Here is a 23,348-nt window from a genome sequence, read left to right as displayed (position 1 = left end):
AGAATAGGAAAATTGGCAGTTGAACATAAAACATCATTTGAAAAAAATTGATTTTGCTTTTCTTCATCGCATTTTGTGAATTTAAATTTCTGAATTTTCAATGCAAAATTGACATATGAATATATTATTAATTGAGCTTCACAAATTCCTGAATATTCTAGCCCTAATTAGTTTTTTATTTTAACTTTCAAATTTTGCATTGAACTTTATATACGCTTTTAACCCCTAATCATGGGATGTGACTCATATGTAGAAAGTGCCTTCTCTTGGTCCCTGGGTTAAAAGAAATCTGCTTATTATTTCTGCTTTTTTCTTCTATCGCAAACAATATTCTCTCATGACCTTTTTTCTTATTTAGAGATCCTCAATAGATAATGAAAACCTGGTTTCAGAGAGAGAAAGGGTGCTTTTAGAGGAGCTGGAAGCACTAAAGCAGCTGTCTCTAGCGGGAAGAGAGAAGCTGTGTTGTGAGCTGCACAACAGCAGTACGCAAACACAGGTAGTATGGACTCGGGCCCACCTAGGGTCCAGGGGTCAACATGCAGTAGGATCTGTTTGTCTTTGTTGTCCGTGGGAAATATATTTTTTATGGGTGTGGAGCTTAACAGATTTGTGATTGTTTACATGCCAGGTAGGTGGAGTCAAGATTCTTCACGTTCCATTTAAGGTAATTTGAATCAGACATTGCTGTAGCAGCAGCTGTTGCTTCACCACGGAGCAGCCTAACAAACTGGATGTCACACTACAGCATGCGTTAGCCTAAACCCAGTGAAACTGTTTTCATCTGTGTATTAGGCTGCCTTAGCTTTTTTGATAATGCTAATCTCTTAATAAAATGTAGTTAAATATTATTTCAAAGATTATCTATTTTGCACACAGAGGTTTCTGTTTCACTTTATAGCACTTTAGAAGAATGACATGGTGTTTCCAAGATGACAGGTTTTCTTTCTCTTTTGTCCTCTCTACCTTTACACAACCTTAAACAGAACGGAAATGAAAACCAGGAGGAAGTTGAGGAACAGGCATTTAAAGAAAAGGAGTTAGACAGAAAACCTGAAGATGTGCTTCCTGATATTCTGACCAATGAAAGGTATACAGAATGTGTATTTTTTCAGTACAGAGGGAATTAAAATAGTTGTTTCAGTGTGATAAACTTTATTTGTCCTTGTTTTGATCTTGTACATTTGTTTTGTCCATTTTACTCTGTGTGTAAAGAATTACCAACCTTTGATAGGCAAATTTTTAAAAATATTTTTTATATAAAGTAATTTTTGATTCGATATTGGTCATGTACTTATCTCAGTAAATGGTAAGGCATTATTTGGTTACTGAACCTTTCTTGATTAATTTTATTCTGCTCATATGCCATTTTTTATCCTTAAAAACACAATTGTACATGTGTGTATTTCTTCACTGTATGGACGTACATTCAATATAAGCCACCTCCCTTGTTTGTGATGAGAAAAAAATTAAGTGTGATAGTCTACAGTTAGCTTCTTTCATTGATTTATTGCATATCAGATGAGAACTTTCAATCCATATCCCACTTTTGATAGATCCCACTTTTATATCATGAATAAATTAATGATGTTAACAAAACTTTCCCTGATTCGATTTTGTAGAGGTTAATATAAAAATGTAAAATATTAAGTAAGAATAGTTACCCCTATGTTAAGAACTGTAGGCATAGTATTTTAAAATTTGTTCTGTTCAAATGAAAATAATTTCTTTAATTTTAAATTAAATTAATATCTACTAACTTAATTTCCTCCTTTTCCAATTTCTGTGACTGTCAACCCTCTGTGTCCTCCTAACCTCCTTCCTCAGCTTGCATGGAGGAATTTGGCCCCTAAGATTTTGGCTTCCCCATTGGATCATCAGTATGGAACACAGTCAGTATGGAACTCAAACAAGAAAGACAGTGTATGAAAATTAGAGTTACCATGGCAATATAAAATAAACAGTTTGTTTATTTTATATTCTTTATCTCTAATTGATATATTTTTAAAACTATGCAGTATTTAATTTTTAGGAATTTTTGTAGTGAGTGCTAATAAATGAGTATTCATATTTTATTATCTCTCTTTACCATCATATTAATTTTAATCATTTCTCTGATTTAGAAATATTTCAAGTTGTCCTAATCCTGATGTGTTTGGGGCTTGAACAAAACTTCAGAAAAAGTTAAATAAAACCCTTGACTTACTGCCTACTAACTAAATTACTTAGAGTTTTATTTTTAATATCCTCACCTCATGTAAGCAGAGAACTTGATATAGGTGCAAAAATAGAACTAGTCTCTTTCACTTGACAAATACTGAAGGAAAACTTGCCCATTTATTACCTTGTCTAAAAATAGTTATGTCATGTGCCGGTGAAAACAGATATCCTTTAACCTGATTGTTGGTGATCTCCCACAGTGTGAAGCTGAGATAGAAAACAGTCTTAAAGCAGTGGACCTTTACCATGAAAGTCTCTTATTCTACCTATGTGTATTAAATATAAAGTTGCCACTGTAGTACTCTTAATGATTTAAGCTGTTAGGATAAGAGAATTGTTTAGTTATTCAGAAGATTAATCAGATAATTTTCTGAATTACCATTTATGGAAGTATATTTCTTGACATGAAAAGGTGTTTATGTTAAGCAAAAAAAGAAAAACCTTACAAAGACACTTTGTCCTGGATAACTCCATTTTTGTTTTTAAAATGTATATATTTATGAGGCAGAGGGGAAATCTAGAAAGAGAGGCATTAAAATGTTAACACTGATTTTTTTGCTGAGATATTTAAGTGGGTGGTAAGCAGTGTTTTCTAATTTTTTGAAAATGAGAGTGTTTGACATCTTTTTAAAAAGAGAGATCAACCAATTGATTCCAATTGGTTGAAAATAGGTTCCTTCTACTGGCTGCAATGAATATGGTTTATGTAACTTGAGAAATTTCTGTCTCTGTAGCAGATGTAATAAATGATACTTCCTCTGGTGTTGGCAAATAGTGATATTGCACAATAGATTTTGTTAAAAACAGGTCTCTGCCTGTTTTTGTAATTTAATTATCTAGATTATCACCAGTAGGTTGTAGAAATACATTTTTCTGGTGGAATTTTTAAATTACATTTTAAATTATATTGTTTGACACATAGAAAGATTAAATGTGAAGTATGTATAAGAACAATAAATGGTACTATCAGCTTGCATATGCTTGGATACTACCACAATTTTTAAAACAACTTTTGCATCTCCTTAAAATTTTCTTCTAATCTGGAAACTCTACTACCTTAAAATGTCAGGTGTTTGATTACTTTAAGGTCAGTAAAGTACTGCACATTTGTAAAAAAGCACTTCATTTTAAGTGCTATGCATATTCTTTTCATAGAGAATATCGTGATATTTTATTATTCAAGTCAAATATTTTGTGGTACATTTTGTGTGGAACATAAGCACAGTGTTTGCTTCAAAAAGATTAAGCATTTTAATAAATGTTTCTTTCTCTATACAGGTTTGCACTCCAGAAAGCTAATAATAGACTTCTCAAGATCCTCTTAGAAGTTGTAAAGACAACAGCAGCTGTTGAAGAAACAATTGGTCGCCATGTTCTTGGTATTCTAGATAGATCTAGTAAGGTCCAGTCATCTGCCAGCTTGATTTGGAGGTCGGAAGGAGAGGCACCTATAAAGTCATGTATCCATGAGGAACACACAGGAGGTACTGGTTTTATATGCTGTTGAGACTGTCTTCATTATCTCATAAATCTTTCTGAGAGCAAGGCAGTTTGCTATGTGTTGAAAACCCGGAAGAGAGAATGTTAAAGTTGTTTCCAACAAAAAGATCTTCAGACACATATTTTGGAACCACTGTTTTCAGAACACCATTATTGTATAGCTTTTGCAAGTGGGTGTCTTAGAGTTGTTATTGTACATACTCAGGAATACTGCTGTGCTACGGAAACCAGAGGCTATTTAATTTCTCCACCAATAAAAGAAAAATTCTACATCACTCCTCAGGACTTTTATCCATGAGATATCCAATATCCATGAGGTATTGGCAACATCCTGAAACCACCCTTTAAGATTAGAAATAAAGAGTTTTAGGAATCAAGCATCAGTTTCACATATCTGTTGAGAATGGTTAAAAGAATGTCTTTGTAAGAAACCCAAGGCTTGAATTTATCTTTAGGCTGTCCTCTGCTAGCTCCTTTCTTCCTTTTGGAAAAGTAGTTTGAAGTGTGACAATACGTGTGGATCCAGAGGTTGGGTCCTGAAAGAATGTTGCTCTCTTCCTAATTCTGTCTTCTTCCAGCTATGTGAGCCAGAATTTCTTCTTGGAATTTCTTAGTTTCACACTTGCTGACATCCAGTCTCTCTTGTTTTTTAATTCCTTGTTGATAAGGGAATCAGGAAATCAAAGGGTGAGAAAATTTTTGTCAAATGGGAAAGATAGGGTCTGGACTCTCAGATACTGTAGTACACTCCACACCCAAGCATGTCTCCCCAGTTAGAGGCAAACCTTCTAAGAGTGCTAATATTTTCAGTTTTTGAGAGCATTTTGTTGAAGTTTCATGTGGAGAAATGAAAAGAGATTATCCCACTTACAGAAAGTTTACCTGATTACAGTTTGGCCAGTAGCATGTTTCTAAGTGCAGAGAAAAGTTTGAAATTGTAAGTAAAACTGCCTCAGTTGAGTACAAAGATAATTTTTTTAACTTTTTTTATTTTTTTAATTTTTTTTAAATTTACATCCAAATTAGTTAGCATATAGTGCAACAATGACTTCAGGAGTAGATTCCTTAGTGCCCCTTATCCATTTAGCCCATCCCCCCTCCCACAACCCCTCCAGCAACCCTCAGTTTGTTCTTCATATTTATGAGTCTCTTCTGTTTTGTCCGCCTCCCTGTTTTTATATTATTTTTGTTTCCCTTCCCTTATATTCATGTGTTTTGTCTCTTAAAGTCTTCATATGAGTGAAGTCCTATGGTTTTTGTCTTTCTCTAACTTCACTTAGCATAATACCCCCCCAGTTCCATCCACGTAGTTGCAAATGGCAAGATTTCATTCTTTTTGATTGCCGAGTATTACTCCATTGTATATATATACCACATCTTCTTTAACCATTCATCCATCGATGGACATTTGGGCTCTTTCCATACTTTGGCTATTGTTGATAGTGCTGCTATAGACATGGAGGTGCATGTGTCCCTTTGAAACAGCACACCTGTATCCCTTGGATAAATGCCTAGTAGTGCAATTGCTGGGTCGTAGGGTAATTCTATTTTCAGTTTTTTGAGGAACCTCCATACTGTTTTCCAGAGTGGCTGCACCAGCTTGCAATCCCACCAGCAATGCAAAAGAGATCCTCTTTCTCCATATCCTCGCCAACATCTGTTGTTGCCTGAGTTGTTAATGGTAGCCATTCTGACAGGTGTCAGAATCTCACTGTGGTTTTGATTTGTATTTCCCTGATGATGAGTGATGTTGAGCATTTTTTCATGTGTTGGTTGGCCATCTGGATGTCTTCTTTGGAGGAGTACAAAGATAATTTGAAAAACCTCTTTTCTTTTCTTAAGGTGGTTTTTGGGGTTTTTTTGGTTTTTTTGTTTGTTTGTTTGTTTGTTTTTTTTGAGAGAGAGCATGTGCACAAGTGGGGGAGGGGCAGAGATGGCGGGGAGAGAGATAATCCCAAACAGGCTCCACGCTGTCAGCACAGAGCCCAGTATAGGGCTTGCACTCATGAACTGTGAGATTGTGACCTGAGCTAAAATCAAGAATTGGGCACTTAACTGACTGAGCCACCCAGGCATCCCTTAAAAACCTTTTAATAAGAGCTGAAGATCACTTCTCGGCCTTTTGGCTAAGATCAAGTGTGGTATCTGTTCTTATCAGTTTAATAAGAGCTGAACTAATAACTGAATTTTTTGTTTTTTTTTTTTTTTTAGAGAGAGAGTGAGAGAGCGCGCAAGCAAGGGAGAGGCTCAGAGGCAAGGGGGGGGGAGAGAAAGAGAGAGAGAGAGAAAGAGAGAGAGAGAGAATCTTAAGCAGGCTCCCCACTCAGTGCAGAGCCTGACACGTGGCTCAGTCCCACAGCCCTTGGATCATAACCTGAGCCGAAATCAAGAGTCAGGTGCTCAACCAACTGAGTCACCCAGGTGCCCTATAAATAATACTGAATTTTTAAACTTTCTGTCATACTCATTCTTTTCAAACTTTGTAGAAGCATTTTTTTCAAATTAATGTCACCCTTTTGTTAAGCTCTCAATCAGGGGTATTTTATTTCTACAAATGGATCTTGATGTATAGAAAAGAATTAGGTAACACTTTCTTGATCTTATTGTAAAAGTGTTTATCAAACTAATTAGGATGACCATTAATATCACTGGGGGACACTTACAAATCCATTTTGCATCTTGAAGAGACTATTGAATTAATAGAGTTTATAATTTAAAACTTTAAATTTTCTGATAAACTTTGAAGAATATATTGGTTTTAAAAATTGACACTTTGATTTATAAGAATTTTTTCTGATGTTCCTTAATATTTTTCATGGAAGCATTATTGTAAAAACTAAAAGGAACTATTGAAATATTTCTTTTATGTCTTATTTAATATAACAGAAAGTTCAGTCTTAATCTGATTATGAAGCATCGTTTGCTTTTCAGTTTTTGTGTATCATTTTTTTACTGTAGGTAGTAGCACTTGTGATTTATTTCCAGCTTTCAAGTCCAAACTTGTTTAGATTTTAAACATGTATAGACTTGTTAACTCTCTAAAAAAGTAAATAATTGATTTGCTCATGTTTGCTGCCACATAAGAGGGACCTAGTTTATGAAAGTGAAGGGAGATTTTGAGCCAGTATCAAATTATTTGAATTTGAGTGAATCTTAAAGTAGTTCATAAGAATGAGTTCCCCTAGGATGTGTTAAAAGAAAATTTCTTTGAGACCAGCACTGTAATGGCACAGTGGTACAATGCATACCTCTCTCTTAGGTAGCCAAGCACTGAGTTTCATCTGCTGCATCTTCCTTTTGGAGTAGTGTGATGTGATAGAATGCTCAGTTAGTTATCTGGAGGCCCTGGATTCTCAGTTAGTTATCTGGAGGCAAATCTCTCCCAGGGCTTCAGTTCAGTTCACTCATCTCTGAGGTATAAAAGGCAAAGTAGAGTCCGTGGTTTCCAATTAGGGCTCTAGAGATCTTCAGAAGGCCATTGGTTTAGGGAATGCCCTATCAGATCACCTTCCCTGCTTAACCTGAGAAGATACGGAATGAACATGGTATAAGTCCATAAAGTAAATGGCTAAAGGAAATGCTTTAACCATCATCTGTGTTAACCGTTACCTGCAGAGAAATCAGTGGTTCACCAATTTGAAATTATGAGTCTTTTCACCAGGCTGGCAATTCTGAGGTTTCTATTGGCATTTTATGACATTGCCCGGTTAATATATGTTTTTTTCTGATTTTTTCCCCCTGAAAACTCTTACAAATGCAGCATAAACTTGCTGTCTTTCTCATTCTTTTATTGCATTGGAATAAACAAAAAAAAAATTCGATTTTTTCATTCGAACATACATTATTTCTATTTGTTTATATCTTCCACATGTTACTGTAAAATACAGTAAGCTAGTTGACATCTTCATCTTTTAGAAAAGATACTTTAATCTGTATTTTTTATTAGCATTTGAAAAAATTAACTTTCACTGACCTTTCATAAGCCATTTTGTTTTATGTGTCTTTTGTAGTTTGTTGCTTGAGATTTGTTCCCATGCAGTATACAATATCTTCAATTGTTTTCCTCACCATTGATTTTTAATATATATAAAATAATATATAAATAATTCATAATATAATAATATTCATAATATATTTTTTTCAAGTACATTGGTTCTTCTTAACTTTGCTCCCCACTCAAGATAAACCTTGACAGACTCGATGAGGGATTAGACCAACCCGTATTTCTACCAGTTTCAGTTCCTGTTCCTACCACAGTTGCTCTCTGTCAGGACAGCAGTGACCTCCCAGCTATCTAATACTATCTTCTCAGTCCTTCTCCTATTTGAGTTTGTAGACAAATAACATTACTGACATCTCTACGTTTTTTGCAATGTTCTCTTCTTGTCTCCATGTCTTTCTGTGACTTTTTTTACACACATTCTTTTGTAAGTTTATTTTACTATGGAGGCTCCAACTATGTTTTTCTTCCTTCTCTCCTGAAACAGGAAAGTAGTTGTTTATTGCTTATGAAATAAATGTATCCACTTTCAAGATTTTGACTCTCACCTTAATACAAATGACTCCTAAGTCTCTGCAGACCCAAATTTCTAAAAGTTGACTCATCTTTTCCACATAGCCCATTCAGACTTACCATTTTTTATGCCTACTCTGTGTACTGTCTCCTGACTTTCAGAGTATTTCTCTTAATGACTTTTCTTTCACCTACAAATCAATCTACACTTGAACCCAGGATCATCTTTTACTACTTTTCTTTCTCCCTAGTTTTATGTATGCATTTAATCTTCTCTGGCTGTGCCCAACCCCCCCCCCCCATCTTTATCTTACATTTCAACACTTCTCATCTATTCTTCCACTCAGTCTCTTCTTATCCCTTCCACTGCATTGCTACAATTTGCTTCTTGATTTATAGATTTGATGTCTTCCTGTGCAAAAATCATTCACTGCCTCATTAATTTATAGCACAACTCCAAGGTTCCTATAAAAGTTCAGACCATTCACAACTTGGATCAAGCCTCCTTCCCAGCTACCTTCCTTCTGCTGTCTTCCTTACCTCTTCCCAGCTTCTCTCCACACTTTGACTCCATAAAGCCTTGACTTCCCATCGTGTCAGACTATTCTCTTTCCTCTGATTTGTCAGATTCTCTGTGCTTACTAGAAAAGGTCACTGTAGAATTCATTTAATTCCTTAAAGATGCTATGTAACATGTATTTTTAGCTTTAAATACCACTTATAAACTATTTCTTCCATAGTTTTTTCAAAAATATTTATTTTCTGAACTACATTCATTTTGTTTAGTAACCTTGTAATATACATTGTACTGTACTTTATATGAATTCATTTTGAATTCCAAGATCATTTTGAACTCATGAATACTTGTAAAGTATTGATCCCTCTTATCAAGACATTCAATTTTGAATACGTGGAATAACATAAGTAAATATTAGTCTGGTTGCTGTCTGTTTTTAAATTTTGAGAGTAAAAATACAAAGGGAAAATTGTTATTAGCTGTTACACTAAGAATTAGATAAACTATGTGATAGCAAACATTTAAAATCATTTCCTAGGTGGGGCACCTGAGTGGCTCAATTGGTTAAGTGGCCGACTTCAGCTCAGGTTATGATCTTGTGGTCCATGAGTCCGAGTCCCACATCAGGCACTGTGCTGACCACTCAGAGCCTCAAGCCTGCTTTGGATTCTGTGTGTCTCCCTCTCTTTCTGCATCTCCCCCACTTGCACTCTGTCTCTCTTTCTCTCTCATAAATAAACATAAAAAAAAATTTTTTTTTTAATCATTTCCTAGAATCCAGTCTTGGATTCTTTAGCCAGTGACTTGTATAGAGGAGGTACTTAGTGAATGTTGAACTGTGCTGCATTCAGATCTTGCATCTGAAACTGTATCTAATACTGTTCATACATGAGAGTGAGAGAACTACACACACCAGCTGCTTCAGCAAGACATTTTAATAAATAGCTCTTATTCTCCTGGATGACTGTATCAAACTGAATATTCTAAGTACTTTGGAAATATTTGTTAACTTTCTACAGTTACTGATAAGAAATACATACTACATGTAATAAAAGAATAGGAAATTCTTCTTTAGGACATTTTGTTGTTAGGTTGTATTGTGCTGCCACAGATGAGTATCGTGTTCCATGACAGCAATGAGTAACCTATGCTTTTATTTCAGTTTACAGAAAACACGTCCAGATTCTCTGCCCGTGTCAACTCAGTTTGTCTGAATAAAAAATAAGAATAATGTGGATATATATGTCCATAGTTAAATGAGTACTGCTCATTAGCCTACTAATCTCTTTGTAGTATACCTCTTACAAAAGTTTCAAGCTGCAAAATGATCTTAGTCCCTTTTACTGTCTAGCCTGAACTGGTGATGCTTCCCAGTATTGTGCTCAGAAATCAGAGGATCTGTTCCAGACAAAATCAAGCCCTTCTTCTATCCCTCCATACACCTGAAATATTCCATTGCAGTAGTTTTCTTTTCATGTCGTTTATGTATTTATTTTCTCATTCTATGGTCCTTGAGGGTAGGAACCAGATCTTGCCACCTGTAAGTCTCCATTACTTAGTAAATCCTACGTGGTGGGTACTTAGTAAATACCTGTGGAAAGTTGTTTTAAAAGCTTTTATGAAAGAAAAAAAAAATACTGAATAACCCAAGTATTAATTTCTAGAAAGCCCTCTTAGCATAGCATTCTTCTTCTCCTACCTGCTTTGTTATCAAATAATACTACATTCTGTATTTGCCTATTTATATGTTGCAGTGTTGTTATTAAAAGACCTTTTAAAAAAAGACCTTATAGTTCAGTGATTTCAGGTTTTAATTTCATTTTATTTTATAACCTTTTTTTACTATAATTACTAAACATAATTGGTTTATGCCTTTAAAATACTGTTATTCCAGTTACAGATGAATCTATACCCTCTTATTCTGGAGGTGATGTGCCAAGAAATGACAGTAGTATATGGTCAAAAGTAACTGAAGAGGGGACAGATCTCTCAGAACAACTCATGAGGAGTGGTTTTGCTGGAACTGAAATAGACCCTGAAAATGAAGAACTTATGCTCAGTATTAGCGGTCGACTACAAGCAGCAGTTGAGAAACTCCTGGAAGCTATAAGTGAAACAAGTAGTCAGGTAACCTCTTTATGTTGCTAATATGTACTAAATTTGCAGTAGGTTTTCTTTTAAGCCAGTGAACATCTAAATGTTTTCTTTCTATTGTCTCACGTAAATTTAGTCAAGTTCTTCTTAATAATTGGTTATCTTTGTAACAACAGGGATCTTTGATATCACCGGGTTTCTTTTCAGGTGGTAAGAGTTCATTTAATGTCCTGATGGACTTTTCAAGTTCAAAATTCAATGTTGTTTTAATTTTCAGATTTTCTAGACTCTTGAACATTACTTTTTTGATATCAAAAGAGATTTTTTTTTTAATATATGAAATTTATTGTCAAATTGGTTTCCATACAACACCCAGTGCTCATCCCAAAAGATGCCCTCTTCAATGCCCATCACCTCCCCTCCCCTCCGTCCCACCCCCCATCAACCCTCAGTTTTTAAGAGTTTCTTATGCTTTGTCTCTCTCCCAGTCTAATCTCTTTTTTTTTCCTTTCCCTCCCCCATGGGTTTCTGTTAAGTTTCTCAGGATCCACATAAGAGTGAAACCATATGGTATCTGTCTTTCTCTGTATGGCTTATTTCACTTAGCATCACACTCTCCAGTTCCATCCACGTTGCTACAAAGGGCCATATTTCTTTCTCATTGCCATGTAGTATTCCATTGTGTATATAAACCACAATTTCTTTATCCATTCATCAGTTGATGGACATTTAGGCTCTTTCCATAATTTGGCTATTGTTGAGAATGCTGCTATAAACATTGGGGTACAAGTGCCCCTATGCATGAGTACTCCTGTATCCCTTGGGTAAATTCCTAGCAGTGCTATTGCTGGGTCATAGGGTAGGTCTGTTTTTAATTTTCTTTTTTTTTTTTTAAAAAATTTTTTTTTTAACGTTTTATTTATTTTTGAGACAGAGAGAGACAGAGCATGAACAGGGGAGGGTCAGCGAGAGGGAGACACAGAATCTGAAACAGGCTCCAGGCTCTGAGCTGTCAGCACAGGGCCAGTCGTGGGGCTCGAACTCACGGACCGCGAGATCATGACCTGAGCTGAAGTCGGCCGCTTAACCGACTGAGCCACCCAGGCGCCCCTGTTTTTAATTTTCAAAAGAGATTTTAACTTTACCCTTATTTGTAATATTCTGCAATGTATGTTATTTATTTGAAGGTATAGTATCAGCAATCTCTTAAACTATATGCTCCAGTATGTCCTAACACACTACTGTTGTCATGTGACAACAAATCATACCTGTAATCCTTCACATTTTTACTTCCTTTTCATGAACGTTAATAGATTACCTCATTTTACTGTCTCTTGGTAGGCAATATCTCTTGGTAGTGAGGGACAGTTTCTACGTTGAAGCACAGTTTTTATAGAAATTTTAAAGGGACACAACCATTTATAAGTTAAAATGCAATTTTCTCTGTCTATAACATTTTTTACACTATGGTAATTATTTCTTAAGTTACTGAAGTTACGTAAAAGAAGTTGTAGAATCATAGCTATGGTGTTATTTGAATGAGTACTCCATTGTCATCAGTTAGAGCCAGTATTAACATTTTCATTGATATCTTTATTCAGAGTATCATAGATCCATGTGTATTTCTAACAGAAGTTGAGAAGTTGAAAGACATGTCTTTCATGTCTTGTTCTTTCTTTTTTTTTTTTAATCTTTTATTCATTTTTGAGAGAGACAGAGTATGAGTGGGGGATGGGCAGAGAGAGAGGGAGACACAGAATCCGAAGCAGGCTTCAGGCTCTGAGCTGTCAGCACAGAGCCCAACACGGGGCTTGAACCCATGGACAGCGAGATCATGACCTGAGCCCAAGTCGGACGCTTAACTGACTGAGCTACCCAGACGCCCCTATGTCTTGTTATTTCTAATGTCTGGCTTTTACTGATGTTACTTTTTTTCCTCTAAGAAATTGCTCTGTTATGGAATGTCTCTGCAATAGCAGTGACTGTAGGATGTACCATATTTGGCAAATATTGTTATATATTTTGTGTTTTAATGCCAAATTCATTTAGGTTAAGTTAGTGATTGGGTCCTCTCCTTGTTACTGACCCTTGAAATCACTTGTTAACCACCTACTATTTGGTTACTTTCTCATTATCCATTTCTTTTTATATTGGCAACTTGCTATTGGCATTTAACAAAGAAGGCATTATCAAAACAACATATTTCCAGTGAAATATTTGCCTTCTGAATAGTCATCAGATAACCAGAGTTTTTCCCAGGTTCATTTTTCTTTGTAAGGAGGTAGTCTAAATTCTTTTCTGGGATAGAATATAGACTGTATCTTTAAGAGCAAATTACCAGGGACGCCTGGATGGCTTAGCTGGTTAGGTGTTTGATTTGGTTTTGGCCCAGGTCATGATCTGACAGTTTGTTCAAGCCCCACGTCAGGCTCTGTGCTGACAGTGTGGAGCCTGCCTGGGATTCTCTCTCTGCCCCTCTCCTGCTCTCTCTCTCTCTCTCTCTCTCTCTCTCTCTCTCTCTCTCAAAAATAAATAAACTTAAAAAAAAAACAAAACCAGAAAACAAATTACCACTTGGAATGAGAATTCACCATTTGGCCAGAGGAATGTATCATAATATATCTACTGTTAATTTTCTGCGTTGTACCAGAAAGCAGTTTGGTTGGCCAAACTAAGGTATTCATATTCAGTTAAGCAGGTCTCAGAAATGTTTTCATAGATAAATTCTGAAGATATGTGTATGTATATATGTAACAGAAGAAATTGCTGTCTTTGGGCAATTCTTGTTTTTCTGAAGCTTTCTTTCAGAGCAGGTACAAAATGATTAAAAGTCAGTTACTTACAGATTTCCTTGAGCATCACAAAGAACTGAAAGAAGTACAGTAGTTTTGAAAACTGAAATCTTTGTGTATTTACTAATACACAATAAAAAGGATAACTATACAAACAATAGTGGTCCTATCTTTCACTAAAACCACAGTGAGTTATTTTTCATTGCCAACATCCTAAGTGATGGTAAGAAAATGGCACCAATAAAAACCAGCTTCATTTGTGTTATTAATTTAAGACATTATACTCTTGGATCAGAGAATTTCAATGTTTATTGTATTTTTCTTCGGCCTTAGGTAGACTACTGAAGCTCAAACATTGAAATTCTGAGTGCTACATCATAATAAGGAATTCCATAGGTATTATAAGAAAATAATATTTTCTACTAAGATTTACTATTTTGTCTTTTCTAAATTATCATAAATACTGGATTGGCTTTCTTTTAGAATGCTTGCATATAAGCCACTTTAACAATATGCTACTCTACTGAGTCAGCTGATCCAGTTCCGGCATTTTCAGCTGTTGCTTTTCACCACTTTTAAAGTTTGAATACATATGTGTCATAATTACCCCTTTTATTCTCTGCAGTCTCTGATAGTCTTGCATCTTTTTTTTTTTTAATATTTCAGCTACATTAGTATTGAATTTCCGTGATTTGTACTCTTTCATGCTATGAAAAACCCGACAATACTTTCCCTTTCTTGACCACTGTTAAATACTTTTCACCTGGATCTTGAGCACTGTTAATACTGTCACTGCCACTTGGTATCATTGTAAGTTATGGACAGTCTAGTTAATGCAATACAGTTGACCTTCGAACAGTACAGGTTTGAACTGTGTAGCTCCATTTATATGGAGATGTTTTTCAGCATATGCGGCACAGTACTGTAAATATATTTTCTCTTCTTTATGATTTTTCTTAACTTTTTTTCCTAGATTACTTTATTGTAAGAGTACAGTATATAGTATATAACATATATACAAAATATGTGTTAATCATTTATGTCATCAATAAGGCTACTGGTCAACAATAGGCTATTAGTAGAGTTTGCAGGGAGTCAGAAGTTATATGGAATTTCGGGGCATCTGGGTGGCTCAGTCGATTAAGTGGAGGACTTTGGTTCAGGTCATAATCTTGCGGTTCAGGAGTTCAAGCCCTGTGTCAGGCTCTGTGCTGACAGCTCAGAGCCTGGAGCCTGCTTCAGATTCTGTGTCTCCCTCTCTCTCTCTGCCCCTCCCCAGCTCACACTCTTTCTCTCTCTTTCTCAGAAAAATAAACATTAAAAAAAAGTTTTTTTTAAGTTATCTGGATTTTTGTGCAGGGGATCCGTGCCCCAACCCCCGCATTGCTCCAGGGTCAATTATATAATAATTTGACAAACACCATGGAAAATGGTAAATAAATCAGAAGGGATTTGTGGTTGGACTTGTTCCTATAGGCTATTATAGAGAAACTTCCCCCATAATCCATGAATACTGCCAACAGAAAAGTGTGTGGGATCCAACTGAAATACTCATTTTCCCAGGCCAAGATCATACCTCATCACATCTGCTTATGTGATCAAGTTGTGAGGTACCATAGGAGCCTGACCATGTCATTTTTCCAAATTATTCGCAATCTGTCAAATAACTGAAATAGCGATTTGTAAAATAAAAAATAAAATAAGATAGCAATTTGTTATTAAGCTTTTATCATATTGTTTTAAATATCAATGAACAGGTCACAAAAATTTTGCCTAGAGCACTAAGTAGTTCTCAAACTGCAGTCTCTAAACCAGCAGCATCAGCATCATTGAGGACTTGCTGTAAATTTAAATTCTCAATCCCCGTCCCAGACCTACTGAATGATGGAGCCCAGCAACCTTTGTTTCAGCAGGTCCTTTAGGTGATTCTGATAACACACTGAAGTTTGAGAACCACTGTTCTAGAGATGATTAGTATAATGTTCACATTATTCTAACTGAATTTTGAAGTGTTCTACTAATATCTATTATATAAAAGGTTAAAGTAGTTGTTGACATTTGGTATAAAAATCAGGTGTTTCTTAGGTGATTTCTTTTAATCCAAATTCAATTCACCCACTACTCTTCCATGGATAGATGTTTAAAGCCATTGACTTCTTCAGAATATTGTCATTAATAACTAAAATTTTCTTGAACCTAATGAATCTTATTAATAGCTTGTCAGATTGAGATAAAATTATGTGTAATCACCTCTGTGAAATAACTTGTATTCCATTTTTGTTTTAATGTGTCATTGTTTGGTTATTCATAATAGTATAGTTCCCTTTTACCTTATTTTTTTTTTTCACTTGTTACAAAAATTCTAAGGCAGAGTTGAGAGACGTTGCTATAGTATATTAGTGCTTGCAGTGACCAAGAAGTTCAGGTAAGTAGCTCTGTACAGTATACCCTGAGACCAGGAAAGAGAGTAGCATCTCATACTTTGGAGTAAGGTAGGCCCAGGTAGTTTTATTGGAAGACTTGATGCTTGAGATGAATCATTCATTCATCATATTTATTGAGTACCTACTATATAGCAATTGCTATTTTATATACCGGAAGTATAGCATTGAATAGAATAGACAAAATCCTTACTTTTGTAGAGCTTACAATTCAGTGGTGGCAACTAACAGTGTATAAACATACAGTATGTCAGGTGGTGATATCTGCTGGGAAGATACATAAAATAGGGGAAGGTAGAGCATGATAACGAAAGGGCACATTTTATATAGGAAAATGGAGGAAGACTTCTCTGATAAAGGAATAGTCAGGCATATTTCATACGGAAGATTAGGAGACAGCCATATAGGTAAGTATGAGAAGAATGGCTTAGGCAAAGGAATAACAAGTGTGAAGGCCCTGAGGAGGTCATGTGCTTGTTCTTTGTGTGGCTGACAAAGAGGCCAGTGTGGCTGGAGCAAGGAGAGTGAGAAGAGTGGAAGATGGATGGGGTCAGAGTGATACTTGGGAACCAGATAACATGGAACTTGGAATTCAATTCTTAATGAGATATGGAGTCATTATGTATAACTTTTTAGCTTTTTATTTTGAAATAATTTTAGACCTAGAGAAAAGTTGCAAAAATAGTACAAATAGTGTTTCCATGTACCCTTCATTGACCTCCCCTAATATTAACATCTTGCATAACCATATTATAATTATCAAAGCTGAGAAAGTAAAACTGGTACAGTGCTATAAACTGAAATACAAACCATTTGGATTTTACCATTTTTTCCCACTACGTCCTTTTCCCATTCCAGGATCCCACATTGCATTTAGTTGTCATGTCTTCTTCAGCTCTCTTAGGCTATCTCTGACGGTTAGTACCTGAGTCTCTCTTTGTCTTTTATGACCTTGACACTTGATAAGGACTGGCTAGTTATTTTGTAGAATGTCCCTCAATTTGGATTTGTCTGACGTTTTCTCACAATTACCTGAATCTTAAGCATTTTGACAAAAATATCACAAAAATGATGTGCCTTCTCAGTGTGTCATATCAGAGGGCACATGACATCAATATGTCTTACTACTGTAATGTTAATCTTGATTTCTTGTGGTGTCACCTGGGTTTCACTGTACCATTACTATTCTTCCCTTTGTAATTAATAAATATCTTGGAGGAGGTACTTCGAGATTATGCAAATATCTTGTTTCTCCTTAAACTTTCTTTCTTTTTTTTTTCTTTTTTTTTTTTCCCCTTAAACTTTCATCCACTATTTTGAGCATTCATTGGTGGATCTTGCCTGTGCAATTATTACTGTGGTATTCTAATGGTGATTTTCTATCTTCCTCATTCCTTAATCTATTAGAATTATTACATTTATAATCAGGATCTGTATGTACTCATGCCTGTTTATTTTTTTCAGTGGGTAATAATCCAATACTATAGTAGTTTATTTTGTTCCAGCTTTGGCATTGAGAACTCTTTCAGGTTGGCTCTTACACCTTTTCAAAGTACTTCTTTTTTTTTTTTTGAGCATTTGCACTATCAGAGGCTTCAGACCAATTTTGTGTTATTCCTGCCCCAGCCCTAGAATCCACCACTTCTCCAAGGAATTTAGGCTTCTTGTTAGAGAATGAGATTTACAAACCACGATCTGGATGTTATATGAGTTCACTTTTAACCAAGTGTATCATGACTTGTAGGTTCTCTTGTAGACCGTTTGAAAATATATGGGGTATATTAACCCTTGCATCTGTTTTTATTTCCATATCTTTATGTATATATAGTAAAAACCTAACTTCATATATTACCTCTTATTCTGATCCAGTACCACAACATTCATTCTACCCCTTCCCCTTCCCTTTGTAACTTTGTTCTCCATCAATGAGAGACTAGGCTCTCATTTTACTTATTTGTTCAGCCATATATGCCCATAAAGTAATTTCACAATTGCAAGGCTATACCCCTGAAGAGAACATATTTACATATGTACAGTACTTTTTGTCTTTAGCCTTACATAGTCAAAAATACTGTTTTTCAAAGTATGTTAGGTTAACTCTTTTCTTCCTCACTTCTTAAGTGGTTTTGTTATTCACTTTTAATACAATTAGAATTATTTGTTACAGTTTTTATTCCATTTTGGGTTTCCCTATGTTCTGGTTAATTTTTTTTTAATTTACATATGGTAAATTTCACTCTTTGTATGGGTAATGCTTTCGATTGTGACAGATGCATAGAGTTTTATATCTACCACCACAAACATGATACAGAATCATTCCATCCCTCCAAATTCCCCAGTACTTCTCTTCTGTAGTCAGCCCTTCTACCTCCTGCTACTGGCAACCCCTGGTTGCTTTCCATGCGTATAGTTTTGCCCTTACCAGACTGGTGTAAATAAAATGATACATTATCATTGTATCATTGTTCTTTTGGGCCTGGCTTCATTGTCTTAAAGTGCATGTATGATTCATCATCAATTCATCAATGTTGTTGCATGTATTAATAGTTTGTTCCTTTTTATAGCTGAGGAATATTATATTGTATGGATGTACCATATAATTTATTTAGAGGACATGCAGATTGTCTCTAGCTTTGGATGGATCATTAGAAATTTTTGAATAACTGATCTAACTTCTATTTTTCAAAACGATCATTTTGACTGCATTGTCAAAAATAGACTGAGGGGATGGAGAAGTCTAAAGCAGAAGCATAGAAACCACTTAGAGAAGTCACTTCCCCAGATATACAAGTTAGGTGGTGGGATTAGAATTTGAACCCAGGCAGTCTGGCAGTGCTCTTAACTGCCAGTTCTTCTGCCCTTTGAAAATGAATGAGGTCAGTTACTGCTGACTGGTCATGTTATTCACAGACTAAAGAATGGATTTTGAAATTTGGGCATCATTGGTAGTCTTACAAGAGCACTTTGGTGGAGTAATGGAGATGAAAGTGTAATTCAAGAGAAAATGAGGGGAAAGAAGTGAAAGACTTAAAAGACAAGTAGAAACTAAGTAGGTAGGTCAGAAGAAAATTTGTGATGAATGGTATAGTGTAAACCAGCATGATATGTATGCAGACAGTGGATAGTATTGTGATACGAAACTTCGGGGATGGAAGATGGAAAACTGATAGACGGTAAAGGTAGAGAAATAGCCAGTAGTTACATGTCAGAGTCCTTCATAAGCTAACTTTATGTTGTAAAATGTGGAGAGTCATTGAAATACTTTTGATGGGAATAGAATATCAGAGGCCCCTGGGTGGCCTAGTCAGTTAAGCAACTCTTGATTTCAGCCCAGGTCATGATCTCATGGTTCGTGGGTTCAAGCCCTGTGAAGGGATCTGCACTGACAGCACGGAGCCTGCTTGGAATTCTCTCTTTCCCTCCCTCTTTGCCCCTCCTGTGTACATGTCTCTCTAAATAAATAAACATTAAAAAAATAATAATTATTAAATTTGTGTCTTAGATTCCTTTAGGCAGCGGTTTGATAGGCAGATAGGCAAGAATATGGTGAGGAGAGATTCTGAATGTAGGAAGCAGAAGGCCCTTATAATATATTCCAAGTAAAAAGTGATAGAAGTAAAATTAAGGCAGGAGGAAGTGATTTTAAAACTTTTAGGAAATTGAATTTAGTAGCATTTGGTATGACTGAATGTAGGGGATAAGGAAGAGAAGAGGAAACCAAGCATAAATCCTTAACCAACCAAGTTGTTGTATTTCATTTGAAATGCATAGAAGAGGCATCAAGTAAAGATAATCACTTTTTGGGTGATTTGGGAGTTTGGGTAGAACTAGATTGGAGGTTGTTATTACTTAAAGACCTTGAAGCCATGGTTGTAGAGTGTATACAGAGCTATTTTTGTACTGGTAGAATGCTGACATTTAAAAGAGAATAAAAATTGGGGCGCCTAGGTGGCTCAGTTGGTTAAGCGTCTGACTTCAGCTCAGGTCATGATGCCACAGTTCATGAGTTTGGGCCCCACGTGGGACTGTGCTGACAGCTAGCTCAGAGCCTGGAGCCTGTCTTCAGAGTCTATGTCTCCCTCTCTCTTTATCCCTCCCCTGCTCGCTTGCACGCACGCACACACACACACACACACACACACACACTCTCTCTCTCTCTCTCTCTCTCAAAAAAAAAAAAAAAACATAAAAGAGAATAAAAATAGTTAAGTCTATGGGAGAGATCGAGAATGAGAAGTAATTTTTCCAAGAGAATAGTGTCATAAAAGCCAGATGAGAAGTGATTATTCCAGAAGTTGTCACTTACTACAGAAAGTTATAGGTGGCTGATGATTTAGTGTCCATTGGATATTTCATTGTGTGTGTTAACAGTGACCTTGATGAGAATGGTTTCATGGAGTTGGTGGAGGAGTATTCAAAATTCAGAGTTGGAGAAATAGAGACAGCAATTTTGTGACTACTAGCTGTGAAGAAAACAGAATACTGGCTTAAAAAAGGAAGGTGCTTTTTTTAAAGGTTGGAATGGTACACCTTGAGTAGAAGTGGAGAAGTTGAAGATTGCAGGTCACAAACAGATGGGCTTTCTTGAGCCAGGTCCTTGGAATAAGTGAGGATGGAATCCAGAAACAAGCGGAAGGTGTGGTGTGTGGATCAAAAAGACTTGCCTCCTTTCAGATTGGAGAAAGATTATTGCAGATTATTGTGGATTTATGTTTGGGATGGAGGAGGGGTTTCATTGAAGTCCCCGTAGCCTAAGTAAATATTGTCAGATATTCAATATTCTTTTCTTTTTAACAGTGTGGATTTTTATGTTGTGTGATTTTAGAAGAAGATATGTGATTAAGCCTTGTATTTAGTTTTAAGGTTTAGTATGCTTTGGGTACCATAGATACATCCTGCTTCAACAAAAGAACTAGTGAGTTTGTTTACTAAGTATCAGGGTTTCTATCTGGGCTTATTTCATAACATCTATTAAAGGATTATTTTACTTTATTTGATTTGACAGGTGACTTGCCCTGTGGTATATACATGCAAATCCATATAATGTGATTATTGTGATGAATGTCATTAATGTGATGCATTGTATTTCTCTTTTGCCCAGATAGGCTACCGTAAAATTAGGCTTATATTCAATCTATTGCAGTTTCCTATTTGTTGGGAGAGTTTTCATTATAATACGAGGGAAAGTGCTTAAAGACTACCCACAGGCCCTTAGAAAGGTATCTCTTTAACATAATCTTTATTCAGTAGTCTCTTTGTGGTACTGCAGAAAAGTTATCTTTGAGAGTATGGTTTCAGATTCTTGTTTCTTGAATCAGGTAGAAAAGGAATTCAGTCTGTTCCATGGGAGTAGCCTTTTCAGCTTTTCCAGAATTCAGAGGTGCTACTGAGAAATTCCTTTAGGCCTTGGAAAAAATTAATGAGGAACTTCCTCCCACAGAATGATGGTTATTACAGGTAACTCTCATGAGTTTAGTATCACTTTTGAGAATAATGGAATTTAAGCGACATGTTTCTATATCTTCTCAAAAAAGAAGACTCTTTCTGAGGATAAAACAATAGTTTAAGATTTTGTTTTGTCAATGTTAAGGGTTTTTTTTTTATTTTTATTTTTTAATGTTTATTTTTTGAGAGAGAGAGTACGAGTCGGGGAGGGATAGAGAAAGAGGGAGACACACAGAATCTGAAGCAGGCTTCAGGCTCTGAGCTGTCAGCACGAAGTCCGATGTGGGGCTCGAAATCACGAACCGCAAGATCATGACCTGAGCTGAAGTTGGACACTTAACCAGCTACCTGAGCCACCCAGGTGCCCCTGTCATTGTTAAGTTTTAAACATAATTGTAATCAAAGTGTTGAAATGCATTTTCCCATTAGGGTTTCCCCCAATGTGCTTATTATATTGGTCAGGGTTCTGTCAGAGTATTGTATCCAGGATTCAGCCCCTCTATTAAATAACTTACAGAAATAAGTGAACAAGTCAGTATCCAAAAGACAGCAACAGAAGTGTTTTACAATTTGAAAGAAATGTTTAAGGGCGGAAAAGGTTAAATATCTTAACATTGTATGATTCAAATAAAGCTGTTTAGTTAGGGAAACAAACGTAGCTCTATACAACAAGTTAATAGCCTTCAAATATGCCTGAAATCTTGATTATCTGGAACCTGGGAACAATGAGCTAGTCTAAATATTTAAAGGGCATCCTCCTAAAAATGAAGTCATTTTGCTTTAACTGCTTTTGATCGTAAAAAGTTTTATGTGCTTTCTAAAATTAAAAAAAAAAAAATAGAATTTGAATTATTCCAATGCAGAGTAATCTGTCTGAACATCAGTTAATATACCATACGTTAATATACTGTTGTTAGGAGAGCTATTTTCCTCTATCTTAAATCAACTCTGCTGCTGTTTTGAGTCATTTTTTTCCCTCCTTAATTTTACTGTTTTTTTTCTTTGTGGTTAGTTTCTTAACTTTGACCTATGTTCTGTTATAAGGGTCTACATCTTGATATTTTTGTTTTACATGGATGGAAACAAGTTTTACGTGCTTTCAAAAATTGGAAAGATATAATTTGGACTATTTTAATTTAGGGTCACCTTTTTGAACATGAATTAATATAATATGCCATTAGTTAATATTCTGTTGTTATAAGGACTGTTGGCCTCATTCTAAATCATCTTATTAATCTGCTTTTTGAGTCTTTTTTTTCCTCCCTACTTTTTTTTTTTTCTTTGTAGTTAGTTCTTACCTTGACCTGAATGTTTCTGTTTTTAAAGAGATACTTCTTGGGGCGCCTGGGTGGCGCAGTCGGTTAAGCGTCCGACTTCAGCCAGGTCACGATCTCGCGGTCCGTGAGTTCGAGCCCCGCGTCAGGCTCTGGGCTGATGGCTCGGAGCCTGGAGCCTGTTTCCGATTCTGTGTCTCCCTCTCTCTCTGCCCCTCCCCCGTTCATGCTCTGTCTCTCTCTGTCCCAAAAATAAATAAAAAATGTTGAAAAAAAAAATTTTTTTTTAAAAAAATAAAATAAAGAGATACTTCTTGGGGCGCCTGGGTGGCTCAGTCGGTTAAATGTCCGACTTCAGCTCAGGTCATGATTTCGCGGTCTGTGAGTTTGAGCCCCGCATCGGGCTCTGCGCTGACAGCTCAGAGCCTGGAGCCTGCTCCAATTCTGTGTCTCCCTCTCTCTCTGCCCTTACCCCATTCATGTTCTGTCTCTCTCCCTCTCTCAAAAATAAACATTAAAAAAAATTTTTTTAAACGATACTTCTTACTTTCA

General features: G+C 35.9%; 1 protein-coding gene and 1 pseudogene across 6 annotated transcripts in view; both read left to right on the top strand.

The window, feature by feature from the left end:
- The window catches only part of AKAP9 (A-kinase anchoring protein 9), a 151,322-nt gene that overhangs the window by 75,713 nt on the left and 52,261 nt on the right, over window positions 1–23,348 (top strand). For 3 of the 6 annotated variants that reach the window (XM_058725131.1, XM_058725130.1, XM_058725129.1), the window contains 5 exons: window positions 359–499; window positions 987–1,090; window positions 1,828–1,923; window positions 3,499–3,704; window positions 10,645–10,877. In XM_058725131.1, coding sequence (XP_058581114.1) covers window positions 359–499; window positions 987–1,090; window positions 1,828–1,923; window positions 3,499–3,704; window positions 10,645–10,877 — 780 coding nt within the window. The remainder of the gene's footprint in view (window positions 1–358; window positions 500–986; window positions 1,091–1,827; window positions 1,924–3,498; window positions 3,705–10,644; window positions 10,878–23,348) is intronic. The other 3 variants (XM_058725133.1, XM_058725132.1, XM_058725134.1) reach the window with 2 other exon arrangements.
- Window positions 5,827–5,959, top strand: LOC131511271 (U2 spliceosomal RNA; annotated as a pseudogene).

This window comes from Neofelis nebulosa, chromosome 4 (assembly GCF_028018385.1).
Source record: "Neofelis nebulosa isolate mNeoNeb1 chromosome 4, mNeoNeb1.pri, whole genome shotgun sequence".
Taxonomy (NCBI): domain Eukaryota; kingdom Metazoa; phylum Chordata; class Mammalia; order Carnivora; family Felidae; genus Neofelis; species Neofelis nebulosa.
Note: the sequence above shows the minus strand (reverse complement) of the source record. Positions and strands in the feature narration are given on the sequence as shown.